The following is a 20,238-nucleotide window of genomic DNA, read 5'->3' on the forward strand; positions in this document are numbered from 1 at the left end:
ACCTGATCTGCATGGGTGATGAGTGGCGGACCCCCACCAATCTGATATTGATGACCTATCCCGAGGATAGATGGATAACAGAAGATATCACAGCAGCATATCCAGTGTGACTTTTATTGGGGACCAGAGTGCACACACAAGTACGACTGACATATGTCCATTTTTTGGGAGTAGGGGCTCAGCCGGTGGGTATTTTAAGTGCTAGGAAGAATATAAGTAGGGCGGCTCACTGAAGCCCAAAAAATGGAATGAGGTGCTCAATCCGAACGGAGCGTACCCAACGCTTGTGGTAAGGGTTTAAGAGTAAAGTATAGGGATGGCACTCTGGTCATAGGTAGTGCATGGAAAAGAGAATTTATTAAGGGATGGCTGGTTATGCCAGATATCAACAATAGATTGACAATTAGGAAACAAATATAAAAAATTTCAAATCAAATAGTAAATAAAATATAATAATGATAAAAAGTCATATGTCTGCAATGTCTTTCTCCTAGGAAAATAAGGTGTATATATAATATACTAACAATGCATATAAAATACACAAATAAAAAAAGCCGTAGGTGGTGATGTTATAAGAGTCTGATAAACCTACTGGAGGTAGGTGCAGGTATCAAGTCCAATAGTATCTCAAGAAAAACAGGTTTAGGTGAGGAGTATGGTAGTGATCAATTCGATCTGGTTCTGCCTTAAATAGCTGAGATATTTGCCTCCGGTTAATGTCTGCTTATGTCTGCTTTATTCTAAGTTTAGCAGGTACGTTACCCTCCTGAGGATCAGAGGTAGGCTGGTGAGCGGCTCCTGGCGGGCGGCGTCCACGTGTGTTGTTCCCGCTCGCGGGGCTGTATGCTCTGCCTATTTGCTGCTGTAGCTGTTCGTCACTTCCGGTGACGTCACTTGCGCTCGCTGGCTCTCCCGCTCAGTTCTCATCGGCGTGTATATATATGGATTTTATTCTCATCTTACAACCACAAACATCATGGACCTCATACTGATCTATGATATGGCCGTATTCTGTCCGTATTTTTATATATATATCACAGCATCATATCTGAATGCCATCCCTTCCATCTGCAAGGCCAGTACAAGTGTTACCAAACACCAAGAATCAAGGTCCAAGACCACTCCCCCAAACCTCAATTGGATCCAATTAGGACCATATATTTAGAGCAAAAGAAAGAGGCTACCCATTCCCACTGAAGGAGCAGTAAGCTCCGAAACGCGTATGTTTTTTTTTTTTTGAGGTAGCCATTCCCAAACCAAGCTAGCTTAAACTAAAAGGATCCTAGAACTACAAGAGCTCCAGAGCATCTTTAACTACATTTCCTTGAAAGCCGCAGCCTCATTTTCCCGCCATCGGCCACCACGTGGAACGCCGATGAGAACTGAGCGGGAGAGCCAGCGAGCGCAAGTGACGTCACCGGAAGTGACGAACAGCTACAGCAGCAAATAGGCAGAGCATACAGCCCCGCGAGCGGGAACAACACACGTGGACGCCGCCCGCCAGGAGCCGCTCACCGGCCTACCTCTGATCCTCAGGAGGGTAACGTACCTGCTAAACTTAACAATATTATATAATATTACTATTACTGGACAAATTTAGAAAATAAGCAGACATTAACCGGAGGCAAATATCTCATCTATTTGAGGCAGAACCAGATCGAATTGATCACTACCATACTCCTCACCTAAACCTGTTTTTCTTGAGATACTACTGGACTTGATACCTGCACCTACCTCCAGTAGGTTTATCAGACTCTTATAACATCACCACCTACGGCTTTTTTTATTCGTGTATTTTATATGCATTGTTAGTATATTATATATACCTTATTTTCCTAGGAGAACGACATTGCAGACATATGACTTTTTATCATTATTATATTTTATTTACTATTTGATTTGAAATTTTTTATATTTGTATCCTAATTGTCAATCTATTGTTGATATCTGGCATAACCAGCCATCCCTTAATAAATTCTCTTTTCCATGCACTACCTATGACCAGAGTGCCATCCCTATACTTTACTCTTAAACCCTTACCACAAGCGTTGGGTACGCTCCGTTCGGATTGAGCACCTCATTCCATTTTTTGGGCTTCAGTGAGCCGCCCTACTTATATTCTTCCTATATTTTACCTTTGGTTTGGAAAAATTAGAATCACTGTTGTGAAATTTGTTTTGATTTTACAGAACTGCGCAGCTATGGCCAAGAAAGCCGTAAAAAAGCTGAACAAGGATGCTGTTGTTTTTTGGCAACGGAAAAAAACAAGTGAGTGTGTATATCGTCTGATCAATGTATATTGTGTACCGCCATATGGCACCTCCCTACAGCACTGCATTACGGAGATATTCTCCACTAGATGCAATGCTTTTAAAGGAGAATTGTTTCATAGAATGACATCCGATGGAGCATGACACAATTATGACGTTGGAGGCACACACATTGGTGTCATATTAAAGTTACATATATCTCCGAGGCTGCGCAGATCCATAATACACCTGTGTGCATGGGCTCTTAATCCCCCAATAAGCTGGCATACGTTACCTGAGGCCGATTGTAATGCTTATTTTTCAGGCCCTGCTAAGAAGAAGGGCACTCAGTCACAGCAGAGAGAAGAAAAACCAAATGAGCAAGAAAGCATTGGAGTTGTCTCGCCTGTGCACAAACCTGTTCTCCGAGGACTGAAGGGGTAAGCCTAAAATACTCAAAGTTGTTTGGAGTCTCAAACTTTTTTTGTGCCAAGTCATTATTTTAACTCTTTGGTAATTTAATTAGATCTCCTGTAAAGAAGGCTACGTTTTCCAAGACCCTTCAGTTTAGTGTTGACAACACCGATTCCTCAGCTCCTTTCTCGGACACCACAGTGCCTTTGCCTGCATCACTTTTGCATCTTGTGGGAACAGTGGCTGAGACTTCAGAAGAGAAGTATCGTCTCCTAGACCAGAGAGACAAGATATTGAGACAAGGTATTTGAGATTATTTAGACAACTGATGAAGCAATTTGTTCCTCTGCAAGACATGGTTAGCCTTTTTTTGGTAACCACAAAATAGAAATGGACAGGCTCATATAGGATACTTTTTCCATTCACCTTTCCTTTATTCTTGTAGCTCGAGTTAAGCGAACAGGGCTAGATCAAGCCAAAACTTTTGTAGGAACTTGTCCTGACATGTGCCCAGAAAAGGAGAGATACATGAGGGACACCCGCAATCAACTTAGCATCTATGAATTCCTTCCAGGAACTGACAAGGTAACTTCCTTCAAAAATGTTTGTGCACGTCATGTATATCCATATGTATGGTTTGAACAGGGGTTCTATTGTCTGTAGAGATATATTATATATATATATATATATATATATATATATATATATATATATATATATATATAGAAGATGAAAAAGGGCAGCACTCCACTGGATAAAAATAAAACAAACTTTATTTACCCATAAGGCTGTAGCGACGTTTCGGCTCTTACACAGGAGCCTTCCTCAAGCTTTTTCATCTTCTATATTTCGTTGGATTGGCTTTTATCCACACTGGGCCTGTGCACCCTTTTTTCTAATTTTCATTGTGACGGTGCTGCCATCCCCTTTTTTTCTTCTTTATATATATATATATATATATTTTATGGGTTGAATTTCTTTTTTTTTCTTTTTTTTTTTAACGCTTTACGCGCTCTCTTAAAGCTTGACCATGCAGCTGCAATAAAAGAGTACAGTCGATCTTCAGCAGATCAAGAAGAGCCCCTTCCTCATGAGTTGCGTCCTGTACCAGTGCTGTGCATGACCATGGATTATCTGGTGAACCATATCATGCATCTGGGAGAGGACAATTATAGAGACTGGTACGACTTTGTTTGGAACAGAACACGTGGAATTAGAAAGGTAAGAACTGTTAGTCTACGGAGAGCTGTGTAAGTACACATCAAGTAGCCTATTGTTAGATTTAGAGAAGTTATTTTTATAGATGACAATGCATATGGTCTTTTATGAAAGTGTCAGAACTAAACTGATTTGTGACGAAAAATAACTGGAGTAGTGCAGTTTGTTAGTTATGTACTTTTTTTTTTTTGTCTTTACTTTTTAGGATATTACGCAGCAGCATTTATGTGACCCCCTTACTGTGTCTTTGATGGAAAAGTGTATGCGTTTTCACATTCACTGTGCCTATCAACTTTGTGAGGAGCCGATGTCATCATTTGATCCAAGAATCAATAATGAGAATTTAACAAAGTGTTTGCAGAGCCTAAAGGAGATGTACCAGGACCTACAAAATCGTGGAGAGACCTATCCTTGTGAACCTGAGTTCAGGGGCTATAGTGTTCTACTCAACCTAAACAAGGGAGATATTCTCAGGTAGCATCTTGCTCTCCTTTTCATGTATTATTAAAGGGGTATTCTACTTGAGACAAGCTATCCCTTCTCTACTGGCTAGGAGATGACCATTGGGCTACGTTCACATCAGCGCTATCATTTTCCCTTCTGCTCTATTATAGGAGTGGAAGAACTGAAATGCTGGATGTGGCACATAACTGACAAGAACAAAAGCTAACAGAACTCATTGACTATAATGGGATCCGTTCGGTTTCCATTTGGGGAAAAAAAAAATTTGCGGAGAAAAAAGTCCTGCGTGTAGTACTTTTTCTCTCCTTTTGTTTGTAAAACTCTGTGATGGAGGCTTCTAATGGAGCCTTCAACGCAGATGTTAATATAACCTTAGATGAGTAGCGGTCCTACCGCTGGCACCCCCATGAACAGAGACCCTGTACACTTCAGGGCCAACTGAAGTGAACAGAGTGGCAGCACAAGCATGTGCACTGCTGCTCCATTCATTTCTTTGGGAGTTCTGTAGAGTACAGTGCTCGGCTATTTTCACAACTCCCATAGAGATGAACAAAGCAGAAGTGTGCATGCCTAACTTTCTGCTCTGTTCATTTCAGGGGGCCCCAAAGGGTACGTGGCCTCTGTTCCTATGATCAGTGAGGGTCTCAGCGGAAAGACCCCCACCAATCGAATAGTCATCCCTTATATTGTGGATAAGGAATAACTTGTCACAACCGGAATACTCCTTTAAGTGATTGTACAATATCCATTTTATTTTATCTTACTTTATAACTAAAATTATTGCTAGAACAAAACCAGAGTGTTTGTGAGGGCTTCACTGATTCTTGATGACATTTCCACCATCCCACCTGGTCTTTATAAATCACACTGTATACTATTGCGTATTGAGTGTGTGCCTACTAAAGGGGCGTGAGAAGGCGATGCATGGATCCTCTTTTTTTTTTTTCAGCATACGCACCAGGCCCTGCACTAAGAATAAAGCAATGTTTCCGTTTTATGTAAAGTGCTTCTTTTAGGGGCAACTTGTCAGCTGCCTAATGCTGCCCTCTTTGATCATTGTTATGTAGTATTATTTTATGGTTTCCTAAATTCACAGTTTAATCCCGGCTGTGAGTGGCCAGCACTATGCAATAGCTGTCCAATGTATTTATGGTATGCAGGCTCCCCCGCTGCTGATCGATGGCGTTCTCCCTTTTTATTGTGCATAAGTAAAAAACTGTTAAAGGGGTTCTTCAAGACTGGGAACCCTTTTTCATATAGCCAAGCAAGGTGCAGGAAAAATACCCACCTGTCACCTGCCCTCTGTTTTCAGCACCAAGAATCCTTCTCTAGTCTCTACTGGACCACAGTGGGACATGCCATTTACATTCATGTCACCACTGCTGGCTAATCAGTGGCTTCAGCGGTGGCATTGTTCAAATGCCCTGCCTGCATACTCAACCGCTGAGTGTACTGATTTCATTTTCTATGATGAGGACAGGTGCTTCTTCAGAGTCCTGGATAGTGCACAGTGTACCAGAAGAATAAAATTGAGCCGTCTTTACCCAACATCCAAAGGAGCAGCTCATCTTGTCACAGACAGAGGGGCAGTACAGGACGTGTAGTACTGCACTGAACTGTAAAGAGGAACTAACTAACAACCAGACAAAGAGGGGAATTTATGCCACATTTATCAAATGTTGTTTGATAAATTTGTCTTATCCTAAAACCTAACACTTCTGTCTAGAAAAGCTTTTCCTACTCCACTCTCCTACTGCAGTCAGATTGCGACTTTTTTAACATGTCTCAGTGATAAATCTGGAGTGAAACTCCTTAACTTGGCTAACCACACCTATGTTTCCACCCACATTACAAAGCTGGAGTGGTATAAAAATTTTAACTTTTTGAGCCTGCGAGTGCAAAAAGTCACAAAAGCCCTATTTTGCGACTTTTTGACGCCAGATATCTGGAGTGAAGGAATAATAAATCAGGGTATGTTGATTCTAGTTTAAACTTTTGATGGCCCAGGAAAGACTTTGTATGTGGAAAATATTGTATCCTGAGGCCATTGCATCTTTATGGATCACTGTATTGTCAAAATGGGGAAAAAACTGAAAAAATTGCTTTGTTTTTCAGAGAAGTGCAACAGTTTCCAGAGTCTGTTCGTAACTCAGAAGAAGTGAAGTTTGCCGTCCAAGTTTTCGCTGCACTGAACAGCACAAACTTTGTCCGATTCTTCAGGCTTGTGCGTTCTGCATCTTACCTTAGCAGTTGCATTTTACACTGTTTTTTCCCACAGGTAATACATTTATTCTGTATTCAGTCAATGTGTTTTTTTTTTCTTTTTTCTTCCTGGGTGCAGTTTTATGTCATTTCCATTATATTCCTCTCAGATACGAAGAGATGCATTACGTGCCTTGAATGTAGCATACACAATCAGCTATCAGCGACCCAGCTTATTTCCTCTAGAAAACATTGTTAGTCTGTTGTTTTTCCAAGATGCCGGAGAAGCCACAGATTTTCTTACAGCTTATGGCTTAAGTGTGAGTGAAGGGTAAGTGTAGGAGGCAACGTTTTGAAAACCTTTTGAGGTGAGAAACAGTTATAATTGTCTTTGATACTTAATGTTTTTTATTCCTATAAGTCTTGTAGAGCTGAATCGTGCTGCAATTACTGAGCCCGATGCTCCGTTGCGGCCAAAGAGGTGCTCATATATCAGTCTTAAGCACCAAGGGTCCGTGGGGGAAGTCGTGAACGGAGCTCCACTCCCACAATTCTCTATGCATATGCCTGTTTGCAGCTTTGATGCCCAGAATAAATATACTGGAAGTAGCAGCATTTATGAACCTGAACCCAAAATTTTATTAGAACTAACAGGTGAGTGACAAAAGGACACGGGAAGAATGAACTTTGTTGCCTGCTACTAAATCCACACTAACTGAAATCAACTCTCACTGATATTGTATTCTATATAATATAGTTTGTTTTGTACGTCAACAGAAAAACCTTCTGAAGAAGTACCAATTAAACGCACTATTGTACTTCTGCCTGAAGCTAAGGAGTCCTGCTCCGTGCCTGCACAGGCAGTGTTTCAGCCCATCATGCCTCCTGAACCACCGCCATCTCCTCCCAAATCGAAATTCAGTGATGAGGTACTTAAAAGATGAATGTCATTTTCTAGTCTTGCAAGATACTTTCATTTTAACAGTGTTATCTTCTTTTGATGCTTTATGCAGGATGTAGCTGATGTTCTGGAAGAGATCTTTGACAATGCCGTAAAACAATTGAGTGCTCCATACATTGAAAGTGTGGCGTTATACATCTCATCTGCACTTGAGTATAACAATGTTTCTTACTTCTTTGAATGTATTTTAACCATTCTACAATAACATTAAATATAAAGCATAAGAAAACAAAAAATCCCCCACTCCTTATTCAGATTAAAGAAAAGACAGCCAAGCTATGCAGCTAGGCAGAAGGTATAATGTTAAATAGCAATACTACTCGGCTATCCATCATTAAAACAGGTACTGTAAGATGCAGAATCCTGCACCCTTACATGAGACATCTTAGATGTAAAAATAATATCACCGATAACAGACCATTATTTTCTGAAAAAAAAGTCGGATGGGTTTGAAATTGACGTCCAATAGTCAGATGAAAGATCTTTCTCATCCGTATCATTGGGGGACACAGGCTTGACCTTAGGTATAGCTGTTGCCACTAGGAGGCGACACTAAGCACAAAAGTGTGAGCCCCTCCCTTCAGCTATACCCTTCCTACAGGGACTAAGCTCAAACAGTTTTAGCTTAGTGTCTGTAGGAGGCAGACCTCCCTGCTTTGCAGGTCTGCTGATATTTTCCTTTATTTCTTCTCTTCTAGCGGGATTACAGGCAGTCCTAGCTGCCTGCACTCCCACCCAGGAGACGGGAGACCAGGGGGTCCCCAAGCCCGCAGCTTCTTCCCAGTCTCCAGAAGACCAGGAGGACCAGAGGTTCCTAAAGCCTCTGCATCCCGCCAGCCTTCGGGTCACTACGGCTGCCCACGTCAAGTCCCCTCTGTTTCTGGTGTAGCAGCCCTCCCTAAGGGGCCGCACACCAAAAGGGGGGCAGAACACACCAGACGGGTAAGTATTTCTGGCTCCAACCCCCCCTCTCCCCCCTTCTCAGATTACTTGCTGTGGATAACCCCACGGAGCCTTGTCCCCCCAGGCGAGGAAAGGGTTAACAGCTGCGTGGCAGCTCTTCTGTGGGGGTGGGGTGAGGGGTGGACCTCTGTGCTTGGCCAAACTTCTTTCTGTCACAGCCACTAAACCCCCTTTCTCGGGACGCCCGACTGAGCGCCCACCCCCACCTGTTTCTCTCTCCTCCGCCAGGGCCGCTTGTAAGTTGAGGCCCCAGCTTCTGCTGCAGCCTACTTCAGATCCGCTCGCCGTGGGTACTTCTCACCCGGCTGACACCTCTGCTCGGCCGGGGCTCCTTGCGGCAGCACTGCTATACGGGGGTGAGAAGGAAAGACCTCCAGTGGCTGCGCCAGCTCTCCTTTTAATTATCGCCGGCGGCCGACTCCATTAGGGGGGCATGAGTTCTCCCCGTTTCCCCCGTCCATATAGCTTCCTGGCACGAATTCTTCGCGCTTGTTCTCTAACTCCGCCCATTTCCTGCTCGGGGGGACTTCTGCGGACTTTGGCACCAGGTTTTTTCAGGACAGGCCGGGTAAGCTCTTTTTCCCCCTTCCTACAGGGTTTAACTTTAGCCCCCCTACCTTTCACTATAGGTACTCACTATGTCTGAACCCAGAGCCCAGGCCCCAAAATTCACTTCCGTGCGACATTTTGTATATGCTTCTTTTTCACTCAAAATTCCCATCTGGTCAGTTGGACTCCTCTGCTCCACCGCCAAGTGGCTCTGACCCTGTCAGTCGCCCCCCCCTGCCCACCCCATGGTAGAGCCGGAGTGGGTGCGCTCTGTGTCTAAGATGGTGCAGGACGTTTCCGAGTCCAACAGGGCCATTGTGGAAATGCTGGGGCGTTGGCAGCCACCCTGACCTGTCAGACTCTAGGGGCCCCTCTGCTACTCCCCTTCGTGGCCGTCCTGCAAAATGGGCCAGACCACCCTCTCCTCGAAGAGCGTCTGCGTCCCCAGTTTCCTCCATCTCCCTGTCGACTCCCAGGAAGTCTCGCTCCGACGCGTCCTCATTAGAAGAGATGTGTTCTGAGGATAAGTTTGTCTCACCGGAGGACCAGTCCAAACTGTCCGCTATGGTAGACCATTTCATTGCAGCAGTTATAGAAACCTTACAGGTTGAGGACCCTACGTCCTCATCTGCCGATTCTAGTTTTTCCTTCAGGCGATCCAGTTGCTCGCCAAAAGTTTTCCCCAACCACCCAGAGTTTGATTCCTCCCTTTCCAAGGAATGGAACTTCGCTGACAGGTGTTTTACTTTGCTGAAACGCTTAGACATCTTATAACCCATTTCAGAGGCTTTGATAAAGAAGTGATCCTCCTCTCCTGTTGTTGACCCTCCGGTATCCCGCTGGTCTAAGAATTGTCAAGTATTTATTTTATATATATATATATATATATATATATATATATATGAGAGGGCTCACCTACTAGTCAAGAATGGTATGGGTGCTCCTACAAAAGGATTCACCCAATCCTCTAAAATTTTTAACAAGAAATATAAAGCAGTAGGGCACACCAACACTGGGCTACACACGGAGAGTTTTGATATAACGATATATTTATTGAGACACATAAAGCTATCTATTCCGACATATTAAAATACATAGCTAAAATACATAAATACAATATATTTATACGAAAAAATAATAAATAAAAAAATTCTCTATATTTGACCAATGTATCAGAGTCTATTGTATCAATATAGTCTCTCCAAACGAATTTCCCAACTAGTAAAGTTCAGATAGTAGAAATAATAATTTATGGCTGATAAGGTGCTTCACATGCTCGGCGCAGTATATTACTACTGCAAAGTCACTATGGTTGTAAATTCGCTGCCTATTAGTAAAGATAAACCGCAGTTATTTTACTCACTGTTTGTAGCTGGAGTACTGCCGGTTTAATTGTAACACTGGTGGCGTCCCACGAGTGATAAAGATCTTTGTAGGTTGCGGTGTAATAGGAATTTCCACCGAGTCTGTGTGAATGTTGAATCCGGGATCCTCGGTGATGTATAAAGCTGTGCTGTCCTAGAGGTCGCTTAATGGTATCCTTTTGCTGCGCTATTTAGTTGTATCACGCAGGCTATGTGATTACCAAGTGCGTATCGCATAGATAGCCGACAGGTATCCAGCTTTCCTTTAAGAAGATAAATTCTCACCGATCCCTTTTCTTTTGGTTCCTTTTCTTTAAGCGCTTTAAATCTTCTGATTCTATGTCTTATTTCATGGGATTTACCATACGCGTTTCAGAGTACTGCGACTCCTTCTTCAGAGTACTGGATATGAATATACAAACATTATATATATCATTGGATAAAATATATTAAATTACATGCAATTACACGTGAATATATACTTTACACTGGTGATTATATGGAATAACGCTGCATACCAGTGTCTTAAGCAATAACCTCTCTTGATCCCGGTATTTAAGACAGTTTATATGAGACCCATTATATTCTTTAAGATACCACATCTGTTGGCAATAACTTTTAAAACAATATACATTGCATGCCAGTGACTTTCCGTACCAGTTAAACTTATCCTGACCCTTTCTGGCTTATTCCAACAGAGTTCGGCCTCTTAAAGGTAATGTGAATCTCCATTTTGGTTCTAATAATGTCAGACCTTAATATGCAGATATAAATATGCCCGACAGAATACCACCTTGCCTTCTTGGACCCCACTGATAAGAAATTGGAATCTTTTGCCAAATATGCCTTCGAAGCAGCTGGCACTGCCCTACGCCCGATTCTTGCCACTACATGGGTCAGCAAGCCTATGACCGAGTGGGCTAACAAGCTACGTCAGGGCCTCGCCTCGGGTGACTCCTCGGAGGAACTTTTGGTTATTGCAGTGAAACTTTCACACCCCAGCTCTTACATCTGTGAGGCCTCTCTGTACACAGCCAGGCTTTTGGCCCACTCTTCAGCCCTTTTGGGGGCTATTCGCTGTACCCTGTGGCTATCTTGCTGGGCAGCGGATAATGCTTCTTCTAAACGGGCCTTGATGTCCCTCCCCTTTGCAGGTAACAGGCTTTTCAGCAAGCGTCTGGATGAGATTATCTTTGATGCTACAGGGGGTAAAAGCACCCATTTGCCGTAGAGTAATCCCGTGAACACAATTTACGTTTCATTATGTGTACCCTCCTCTTCTGCTCATTCCGTGTCTTCTCCGGAAAATCGGGTCAGAAGGTCTGTCCTTTATTCTCGTAGCCGGAATGGCACGCATCCCTAGTCTCCCTCCTCACTGACCAGCCCTGGCATCTTCCCCTTCGGGAGGACCTCTTGTCGCAGGGACCGATCTTCCACCCGAATTTTTGGGTCGCTACATTTAATGGCATGGCTGTTGAAGCCGCCGTACTACGGGCTCTGGGTTTCTCGGATGCTGTTGTCCAGACCATGATTCGGGCTAGGAAGCCATCGTCCTCCCGGATCTATCACCGGACCTGGAAGTCCTACTTTAGTTGGTGCGAACGCCACCAGTTGTCTCCCATTCGGTTCTCGTTGCCGCGACTCTAGTCTTTCCTGCAGTCGGGCATGGACTTGGGGCTGACTCTCAGTTCCCTCAAAGGGCAAGTTTCATCCCTTTCCATTCTTTTTCAGCGGAATTTGGCTTCCTGCCGGTCACCCTTCCTTATCCTCCATCAGGACAAGGTAGTCCTTCGTCTGGTCTAGTCCTTCCTTCCGAAGCTCGTGTCGGCATTCCATCTCAATGAAGAGATCATTCTCCCTTCCTTTTGTCCTTCCCCACCTCATCCTCGTGAGCAGTCACTCCACACTCTGGATTTGGTTTGGGCCATTCGCATCTATCTGTTTCTTATGGACGGATTCATTATTCGTCATTCTAGAGGGACCGAGACGAGGGCTAGCTGCGTCCAAAGTTTCCATTTCCCAATGCATTAATTTGGCCATTGTGGAAGCGTACCGCATCAGTGACTGGGCTCCACCCTTCCGGGTTACTCCTCATTCTGCTCGGCCAGTGGGGCCTCTTGGGCAGTACATCATGGGGCTTCGGCCCTTCAGGTGTGCAGAGCGGCTATCTGGTCGTCTTTGCACATCTTTTCCAAATTTTACAGAGTGCACACCTTTGCATCTTCTGACGCTTCTCTGGGGCGTAGAGTTTTGCAGACGGCGGTTCTCTGATTGGCCGGATGGCTTCTTTGTTTATGCCCCACCCTTGTAACTGCTCTAACATCCCAAGGTCAAGCCTGTGTTCCCCAGCGATACAGATGAGAAAACTAGATTTTTGTACTTACCGTAAAAATCTTTTTCTTTTCCGTTCATTGGGGCACACAGCTCCCACCCATTGTCTCTGGTTACAGGCCTCGTTGTGGCCTGCGTGATTCTGGGTTTTTTACGTTGTCTGGATTTCCTGTTTTTCCTTTTGCTTCTCCAACTGCTTTGGCACAAACTGTTTTAGCTTAGTCGCTGGAGGGAGGAGCACACACTTCTGTGCTTAGTGTCTCCTCCTAGTGGCAACAGCTATACCCAAGGTCATGCCTGTATCCCCCAATGAACAGAACAGATTTTACGGTAAGTACAAAAATCTAGTTTTTGTTTAACCTCCTTTCTTGACTGCCTAATGCATATTTATTTCGGCAGTCGGGTGTTTTAATGATGGCGCCCGCTCGCTAGTGCAGTGGGCGCCATGGCGGCGGGGTGCCTGCTATTTTAAACTGCAGGCACCCAGGGCTAATGAACTCTATGCAGCCACCTATAGGAAAGCAGTAAATTTCTCATAGACTCCAGTGCTAATGCATTGGAGTCTATGAGAAAAGCAATCTAATGATTGCCTGTTCATGTTCCCCAGGGGAATTACTAAAAAAGTGTTTAAAAAAAAATTTGTTTTTAAAAAAATAAATAAATATATATATATATATATATATATATATATATATATATATATATATATATATATATATATAAAAATCTAATCACAATCTCAAAAGTAAAAGAATTGGTCGTTGAGGAGATTTTGGTTGTTTTTCTTGGAAATTTTGTATTCCTACAACAGCATCGGCCACACCGATTAAATTAAACCAGTTATGGGGGATCTCAATGCTCTGTTTTCTTTTTTACTGTAGGTGCTACATTAAGTGCCAAATTTGGTGTATGTAATCTGGGGTATGTTGGTCATGAGGGGGCCCACTAGTTTGTCTTTTAGGACATAATGCCAATGTTTTTGGATAATTGTTTCCACTTTTTTTGTATTGAGCGTTATATGGTAAAATAATCCTTATTGGGTCTTTGTCCTCTTCGTCTGTCTTTATATCATCCTTCTCAGACTTGAAAAAGAGCTCCCTTTTCATATCTCTAACTCTGGATGTGTCCAGAAGGCAAGGCATTGAAATGCCGGATCAGTCTCTCCAGTGTCATCCGGAAAAACGGATCCGGCTTTTTTTTTATCACATTTTTTGCGGTCTGAGCATGCGCAGACCGCAATGCTGGATCTGTTTTGCTGGAACACTCGGGGCCGGATCCGGCATTAATGCATGTCAATGGGAAAAAATGCCGGATCCGGCATTCCGGCAAGTGTTTCGGAATTTTGGGCGGAGATAAAACCGTAGCATGCTGCTGTATTTTCTCCTTCCTGAAATGGCAAAAAGACTGAACTGAAGACATCCTGATGCATCCTGAACAGATTGTTCTCCGTTCAGAATGCATTAGGATAAAACTGATCAGTTCTTTTCCGGTATTGAGCCCCTAGGACGGAACTTAATGCCAGAAAAGAATAAGGCTAGTGTGAAAGTACCCTTAACCTGAACATCTGGTAATAATGCGAATGTAATTTATGTTGTGTCACTTTCCAACACTGGGTATTGAATACATTCTCCTCAAGGTATAGCATAATACTTTTATAGTTTACATCGGAACAAGTTCAAATTGAACTTTTTATATCCTTACCTTTTTATATCTTAATCTGATATCTATATTGTATATGGTTTGGGATTTTTATGCAACCTATGTATTTGAATAAAATGTTGATTTTATTTGATTACATGTGTAGAGTCAGATGTTGAGTGCCTGTCCACTGTACCTATAATAACCAGTACTTGACCTTTAAATCCCCTGCTGGTTCAGCAGTGATGACGTCACATATATCATTTACGTGTCTGTTGTGGCCTCACCATTGCATGGCATGTGACTGTTGCAGGACTGGTGGGGGACCGCTGCAACACTGGGTGGTTTAACAGATAATTACTGCTTATTCTTTACCATTTACTTCTTATTCTATACCATTTCATGCCCTTGCACAAGTTTCTATCTGCAATCACTACAGTGAATATCTTATCTATCTAATTTAATATTTTCCATTATATGATTAACAAATTACCATTCTCATCTAAATTGTTCTTCTTTTTGTTTCTATATTGCTCCAGAGAGTCGTCTGTAATTGCAGATAGGCTGCTTGCAGACGTCATACTGAATATTTCAGGAATTATTGCAGAAGAAGAATTAAAAGCAGAGACTGAAAGAGTGAAAGAGGAGAAACGAAGGAAGGCAGAAGAAGCCAGGTGAGATGAGGCATATTTTTGTTCATTTTTACACCCCTCTTAACCATTTTGGCTCATTTAACGTATCTTGATTTTGATTTGTATAACAGGAGAATTCAAGAAAGAGAGCGACTTCTTTCGCTGGAGAGCCGGTCCCAGTGTGATGACCTGATTAATGAAGTTATTACAGAAAATATCCGAATAATATCAAAGGAAGAGCTGCAGTGAGTGCTCTCAAATAGTTTTAAAGCCTATGGTCACTCTTGGATTCTGTTTTGTGTTAAAGGGATTGTGCAGCACTAGTGTATTATTGACCGATCCTCAGGATAGGTAATCAATATCAGATCACACTTAACAAGGCTCTGTCACCTGTTTCAAGTATACCATGCTAGATATATAGTGAGGTAGGGCTCCAAACGCTGATCACAAACATACCTTTATTTCCCTCATTTCAGGTCTGATCACACTGTAAAATCCACACTGTAAAATATGCTAATGAGCAAACAGAGCACTCGGAGGCGTGCCTATTGCTTCTGAGCACCGCATCTCCGATGCCCTCCTGCCTGTTAGTGCTGCCCTTTATGTAATAAAAACGCCCCCCATTCATTTGATCCCGCTAGATACTGTTGCAAGTATATCTAGCATGGTATACTTGAAACAGGTGACAGAGCCTCTTTAAAGAGCCTATGTCAGTATGATCAACCCTTTTAAACCAAGCATACTGCCTGCTAGGGTTGATAATGCTGATTAAAACAACACCTTTCTTTTGTCTGTATGTTGAACAGCTCCAGAGATATCTGTGTTTTTATTCATATGGAAAGGGGCGAGTTCAAGCATTGGGGGCTGCACCGAGTCCTTGGAGCACTGCTTTTGTAATGCCTCTTGCTCTGCACACTCCGCCCTCCCCTTGATTGGCGAGCTAGATATCAAGCATGGTAAGGGAAGAAGCAGCAGATGCAAGCATGCTTCTGATATATTTTACACTTACCTATGGCTTGAACCTTGCCTTTGCACTGAGAAACAGATCCTGAACTAGATAAGGGGAGTATTATGTATGAATATCAGGGAAGAAGTAAAAGTCGTCGTAGAACGGTGTCATAGCATGATATCCTATATACCACATACAGCCCAGCAAGTACACCATTACATCATAATACAAGAAAATATGTATATATGGTATGCATCATTAGCTAATGCTTAACTTTTATTACTGCCCGTGTAGTAACAAAAAAACTCAGTGCAAAACGTCTCTCCAGTGCACCCAACAAAAAGGAATGGTCTTACTGCCACTGTAGATTAGTATTAAGACAGGAACAGAGGATGCACCAGGAGGGTCCAATAAAAGCCCTGATGTGCCCATACTCTTGGCCTGCTGTACTTTGTACATCCAGGTAGTGGAGAACCCGCTCTGATAAGAGCTACCCCTCTGGACTATCCCTGAATTCTGACTAGGACTCCCTACATGCGCCCTTGTGCGTATTAATGTCGATGGTACCATTTCTGCTTGGGGTTCTCAGAAAGGCGTGATGGTTCTGTACGTCCCAACGCGTTTCACTGGGTAGAGGGCCCAGAATCAATAGGGGACTAAGTGTAGATGGCAGCCTAAAATATAGAAAAACAGCCCTAGTTATATATCCAGAGAGCGTGAGGCTCATACATGCCATTAAAGGGGTTGGCCACCCTAAGTATCAAAAATCCAAAGTGCCCTAGACAATAGCCTAAACCATGAAGTATTTCTATCATGTGACATGTATTGGCTATATATATACTTTTTCTAACCTGTTCACCATGACGTGAAAATCCCAGCATGCATTCAGAGGATCAGTCACATGACATCCCTGCCCACCTGTGTTTCCATAGAGACAAGAGCCCCTCAGATAATATCAATAACTCAGTCATCAATGAATAACTGCTGTACAGACATAGCAATAGGAAGTACGCCCCAGTCCCGGCAGCACACAGGAATATGATGCTAATGTATCATACATATGTTACTGGGGGGGAGGGGCCTGTTCATAAACTTGCTGTAGGGCCTTGTCATTTCTAGTTGCACCTTTTGGATCTAAGGCTACTTTCACACTAGCGTTCGGGTGTCCGCTCGTGCGCACCGTTTGAAGGGGCTCACGAGCGGGCCCGAACGCATCCGTCTGGCCCCAATGCATTCTCAGTGGAGGCGGATCCACAGAATGCATCTGCCTGCCAGCGTTCAGCCTCCGCTCCGCTCAGTGAGCGGACACCTGAACGCTGCTTGCAGCGTTCGGGTGTCCGCCTGGCCGTGCGGAGGCGAGCGTATCCGTCCAGACTTATAATGGAAGTCAATGGGGACGGATCCGCTTGAAGATGACACCATATGGCTCAATCTTCAAGCGGATCCGTTCCCCATTGACTTTCAATGTAAAGTCTGAACGGATCCGCTCAGACAACTTTCACACTTAGAAAATTTTCTAAGTTTTAATGCAGACGCATCCGTTCTGAACGGATGCGAACGTCTGCATTATCGGAGCGGATCTGTCTGATGAAACATCAGACGGATCCGCTCCGAACGCTAGTGTGAAAGTAGCCTAAGCCATGAGCAGAATGAATAGAGGGGGAGATTTATAATTTCCCTTTGTTTCTGAAAAGTGCCGTTAAAAAGTTGCAAACTATGTGTTTGTGACTTTTTAAGGCTGGGTTCACACGAGCGGATGCCGTGTGTGGCATCCGCTCCGTGAAAGAGTGCCAAGACCCAATGCAGACTGCAGAGGCACGGAGCATTAACATGACTGATAATGCTCCGTGCCTCTCTGTGACCTCTTTACTACGAAATCACAGTGAGATAAAGTTGTCACTGTGATTTCGTAGTAAAGAGGTCACAGAGAGGCACGGAGCATTATCAGTCATGTTAATGCTCCGTGCCTCTGCAGTCTGCATTGGGTCTTGGCACTCTTTCACGGAGCGGATGCCACGCACGGCATCCGCTCGTGTGAACCCAGCCTAACTGGCAATGGCAGGGAGGTGGCGTGACCAGTTGCCCCAACAAATTTATGTTAAATTTTCACCAGTTTTCTGACTCAAAGCCAGAAAGCCACGGCAGCTCTGAGCTGTCATAGATTTCTGTTTAGGTGCATGGACGGCCATAGGAGGGGGCTGTTGAGCGGGGGGACAGATCTTTGTTGCACAGGAGCTCTGATGAATAAATTTGTACGAATCGATCTGCTCGCATAGAGAGGAGCATCCTGTCTATCAACACACCTCTAAGGCTACTTTGACACTAGCGTAAGCAGGGTCTGGAGGCTGTTTCCCTGCCGGATCCGTGCGAACACTAGACCACGAGTGCCGTCGGAAGTCCGCTCCGGCCCCATTCACATTCACTGATGCCCAGCACGCTGCGTTCGGGCGCCTCTTGGCATGTTTGCCGTGGTGCGGCCGCATCTCAGACCTGTAGGGGGAAGGGGCCGTGGGGAGAGCAGGACGAGACGGGGGGGGGAAGGCCGTGGGGAGAGCAGGACGAGACGGGGGGGGGGGGGGGCCGTGGGGAGAGCAGGACGAGACGGGGGGGGGGGGGGCCGGGGGGAGAGCAGGACGAGACGGGGGGGGGGGGGGGGGGGCGTGGGGAGAGCAGGACGAGACGGGGGGGGGGGCCGTGGGGAGAGCAGGACGAGACGGGGGGGGGAGGGGGGGGCGTGGGGAGAGCAGGACGAGATGGGGGCCGTGGCTGCCAAATAGCAGGTCAACCAGTCAGATCTGCTTAAGAAGATATATTAGTAAGTGTAATATCTCCCTACTTTCTTTAGTTTTAATAAGTGCTAACAGAGTGGCCAACCCCTTAAGGACTTATGACATACTGGTAAGGCATGTTTTCCGAGTCCTTAAGGACCCATGACGTACCAGTACGTCATGTGTATTTTCGATCACCGGCGGGCGGTGATCGGAACCCGGTGCCTGCTCAAATCATTGTCACAATGCCGGGTGGGGGGGTGCCGTGACCCCTTCCCCCGTGTCGGCGATCGCCGCAAACCCCAGGTCAATTTAGACCTGCGGTTTGCGGCTTTACCTGCGGTTTGCGGCGGTGTGTGGCAGTGCCATCGGGTCCCCATGCTGCTGTAGGGGGGACATGATGGCATGCTGCCTGCCGGTGACGAGCCTGTGAGATCTAGCCCCCTGGATCTCACAGGCCGGAAGCTGTATGAGTAATACACACAGTATTACTCATACAGCCAATGCATTCCAATACAGAAGTATTGTAAAGGATTAGACCCCAAAGTGGGACAAAAAATAAAGTGAAAAAACTGTTGAAAAAATAGTTTTCCCCCCCAAAAATTATGTTTCAAGTAAAAATAAACAAAAACGTAATTTTCCTCAAATAAAGTTAAAAACAAATTGGTAAAAAATAGGGGGGGGGGAGTATACATATTAGGTATCGCCGCGTCCGTATCGACCGGCTCTATAAACATATCACATGACCTAACCCCTCTGATGAACACCGTAAAAAAAATAAAAACTGTGCTAAATAAACAATTTTTTTTTGTCAACTTACATTACAAAAAGTACAACAGCAAGCGATCAAAAAGGCGTTTGCCCACCAAAATAGTACCAATCTAACCGTCACCTCATCCCGCAAAAAATTAGCCCCTTCCTGAGACAATCGCGCAAAAATAAAATATGGAGGCACTAAAACATTTTTTTTTGTTTTAAAAAAGCTACTATTGTGTAAAACTTACATAAATAATAAAAAAAGTATACATATTTGGTATCGCCGCGTTCATATCGACCGGCTCTATAAATATATCACATGACCTAACCCCTCAGATGAACACCATAAAAATTTTTAAATAAAAACTGTGCTAAATAAACCATTTTCTGTCACCTTAATCACAAAAAGTGTAATATGCACCCCAAAATAGTGCCAACCGTCATCTCATCCCGCAAAAAATGAGACCCTACCTAAGATAATCGCCCAAAAACTGAAAAAACTATGGCTCTCAGAATATAGAGACACTAAAACATGATTTTTTTTTTTGCTTCAAAAAAGAAATCATTGTGTAAAACTTACGTAATATGTATACTTTTTTTTTTATTTATGTATCGCCCCATCCGTGACAACCTGGTCTATAAAAATATCACATGATCTAACATGTCAGATGAATGTTGTAAATAACAAAAAATAAAAACGGTGCCAAAACAGCTATTTCATGTTATCTTGCCTCACAAAAAGTGTAATATAGAGCAACCAAAAATCATATGTACCCTAAACT

At 43.9% G+C, this 20,238-nt stretch overlaps 1 protein-coding gene across 3 annotated transcripts in view; it reads left to right on the forward strand.

Moving 5' to 3' along the window:
• LOC121008983 (minichromosome maintenance complex component 3 associated protein) overlaps window positions 1-20,238 on the forward strand; it is a 71,765-nt gene that overhangs the window by 17,176 nt on the left and 34,351 nt on the right. For all 3 annotated transcript variants that reach the window (XM_040441840.1, XM_040441841.1, XM_040441842.1), the window contains exons 4-16: window positions 2,190-2,268; window positions 2,575-2,689; window positions 2,776-2,966; window positions 3,109-3,248; window positions 3,687-3,884; window positions 4,087-4,355; window positions 6,459-6,621; window positions 6,716-6,876; window positions 6,967-7,199; window positions 7,323-7,474; window positions 7,559-7,659; window positions 14,891-15,025; window positions 15,115-15,228. In XM_040441840.1, coding sequence (XP_040297774.1) covers window positions 2,190-2,268; window positions 2,575-2,689; window positions 2,776-2,966; window positions 3,109-3,248; window positions 3,687-3,884; window positions 4,087-4,355; window positions 6,459-6,621; window positions 6,716-6,876; window positions 6,967-7,199; window positions 7,323-7,474; window positions 7,559-7,659; window positions 14,891-15,025; window positions 15,115-15,228 — 2,051 coding nt within the window. The remainder of the gene's footprint in view (window positions 1-2,189; window positions 2,269-2,574; window positions 2,690-2,775; window positions 2,967-3,108; window positions 3,249-3,686; window positions 3,885-4,086; window positions 4,356-6,458; window positions 6,622-6,715; window positions 6,877-6,966; window positions 7,200-7,322; window positions 7,475-7,558; window positions 7,660-14,890; window positions 15,026-15,114; window positions 15,229-20,238) is intronic.

The sequence above is a fragment of the Bufo bufo genome, chromosome 7, assembly GCF_905171765.1.
Source record: "Bufo bufo chromosome 7, aBufBuf1.1, whole genome shotgun sequence".
Lineage (NCBI taxonomy): Eukaryota > Metazoa > Chordata > Amphibia > Anura > Bufonidae > Bufo > Bufo bufo.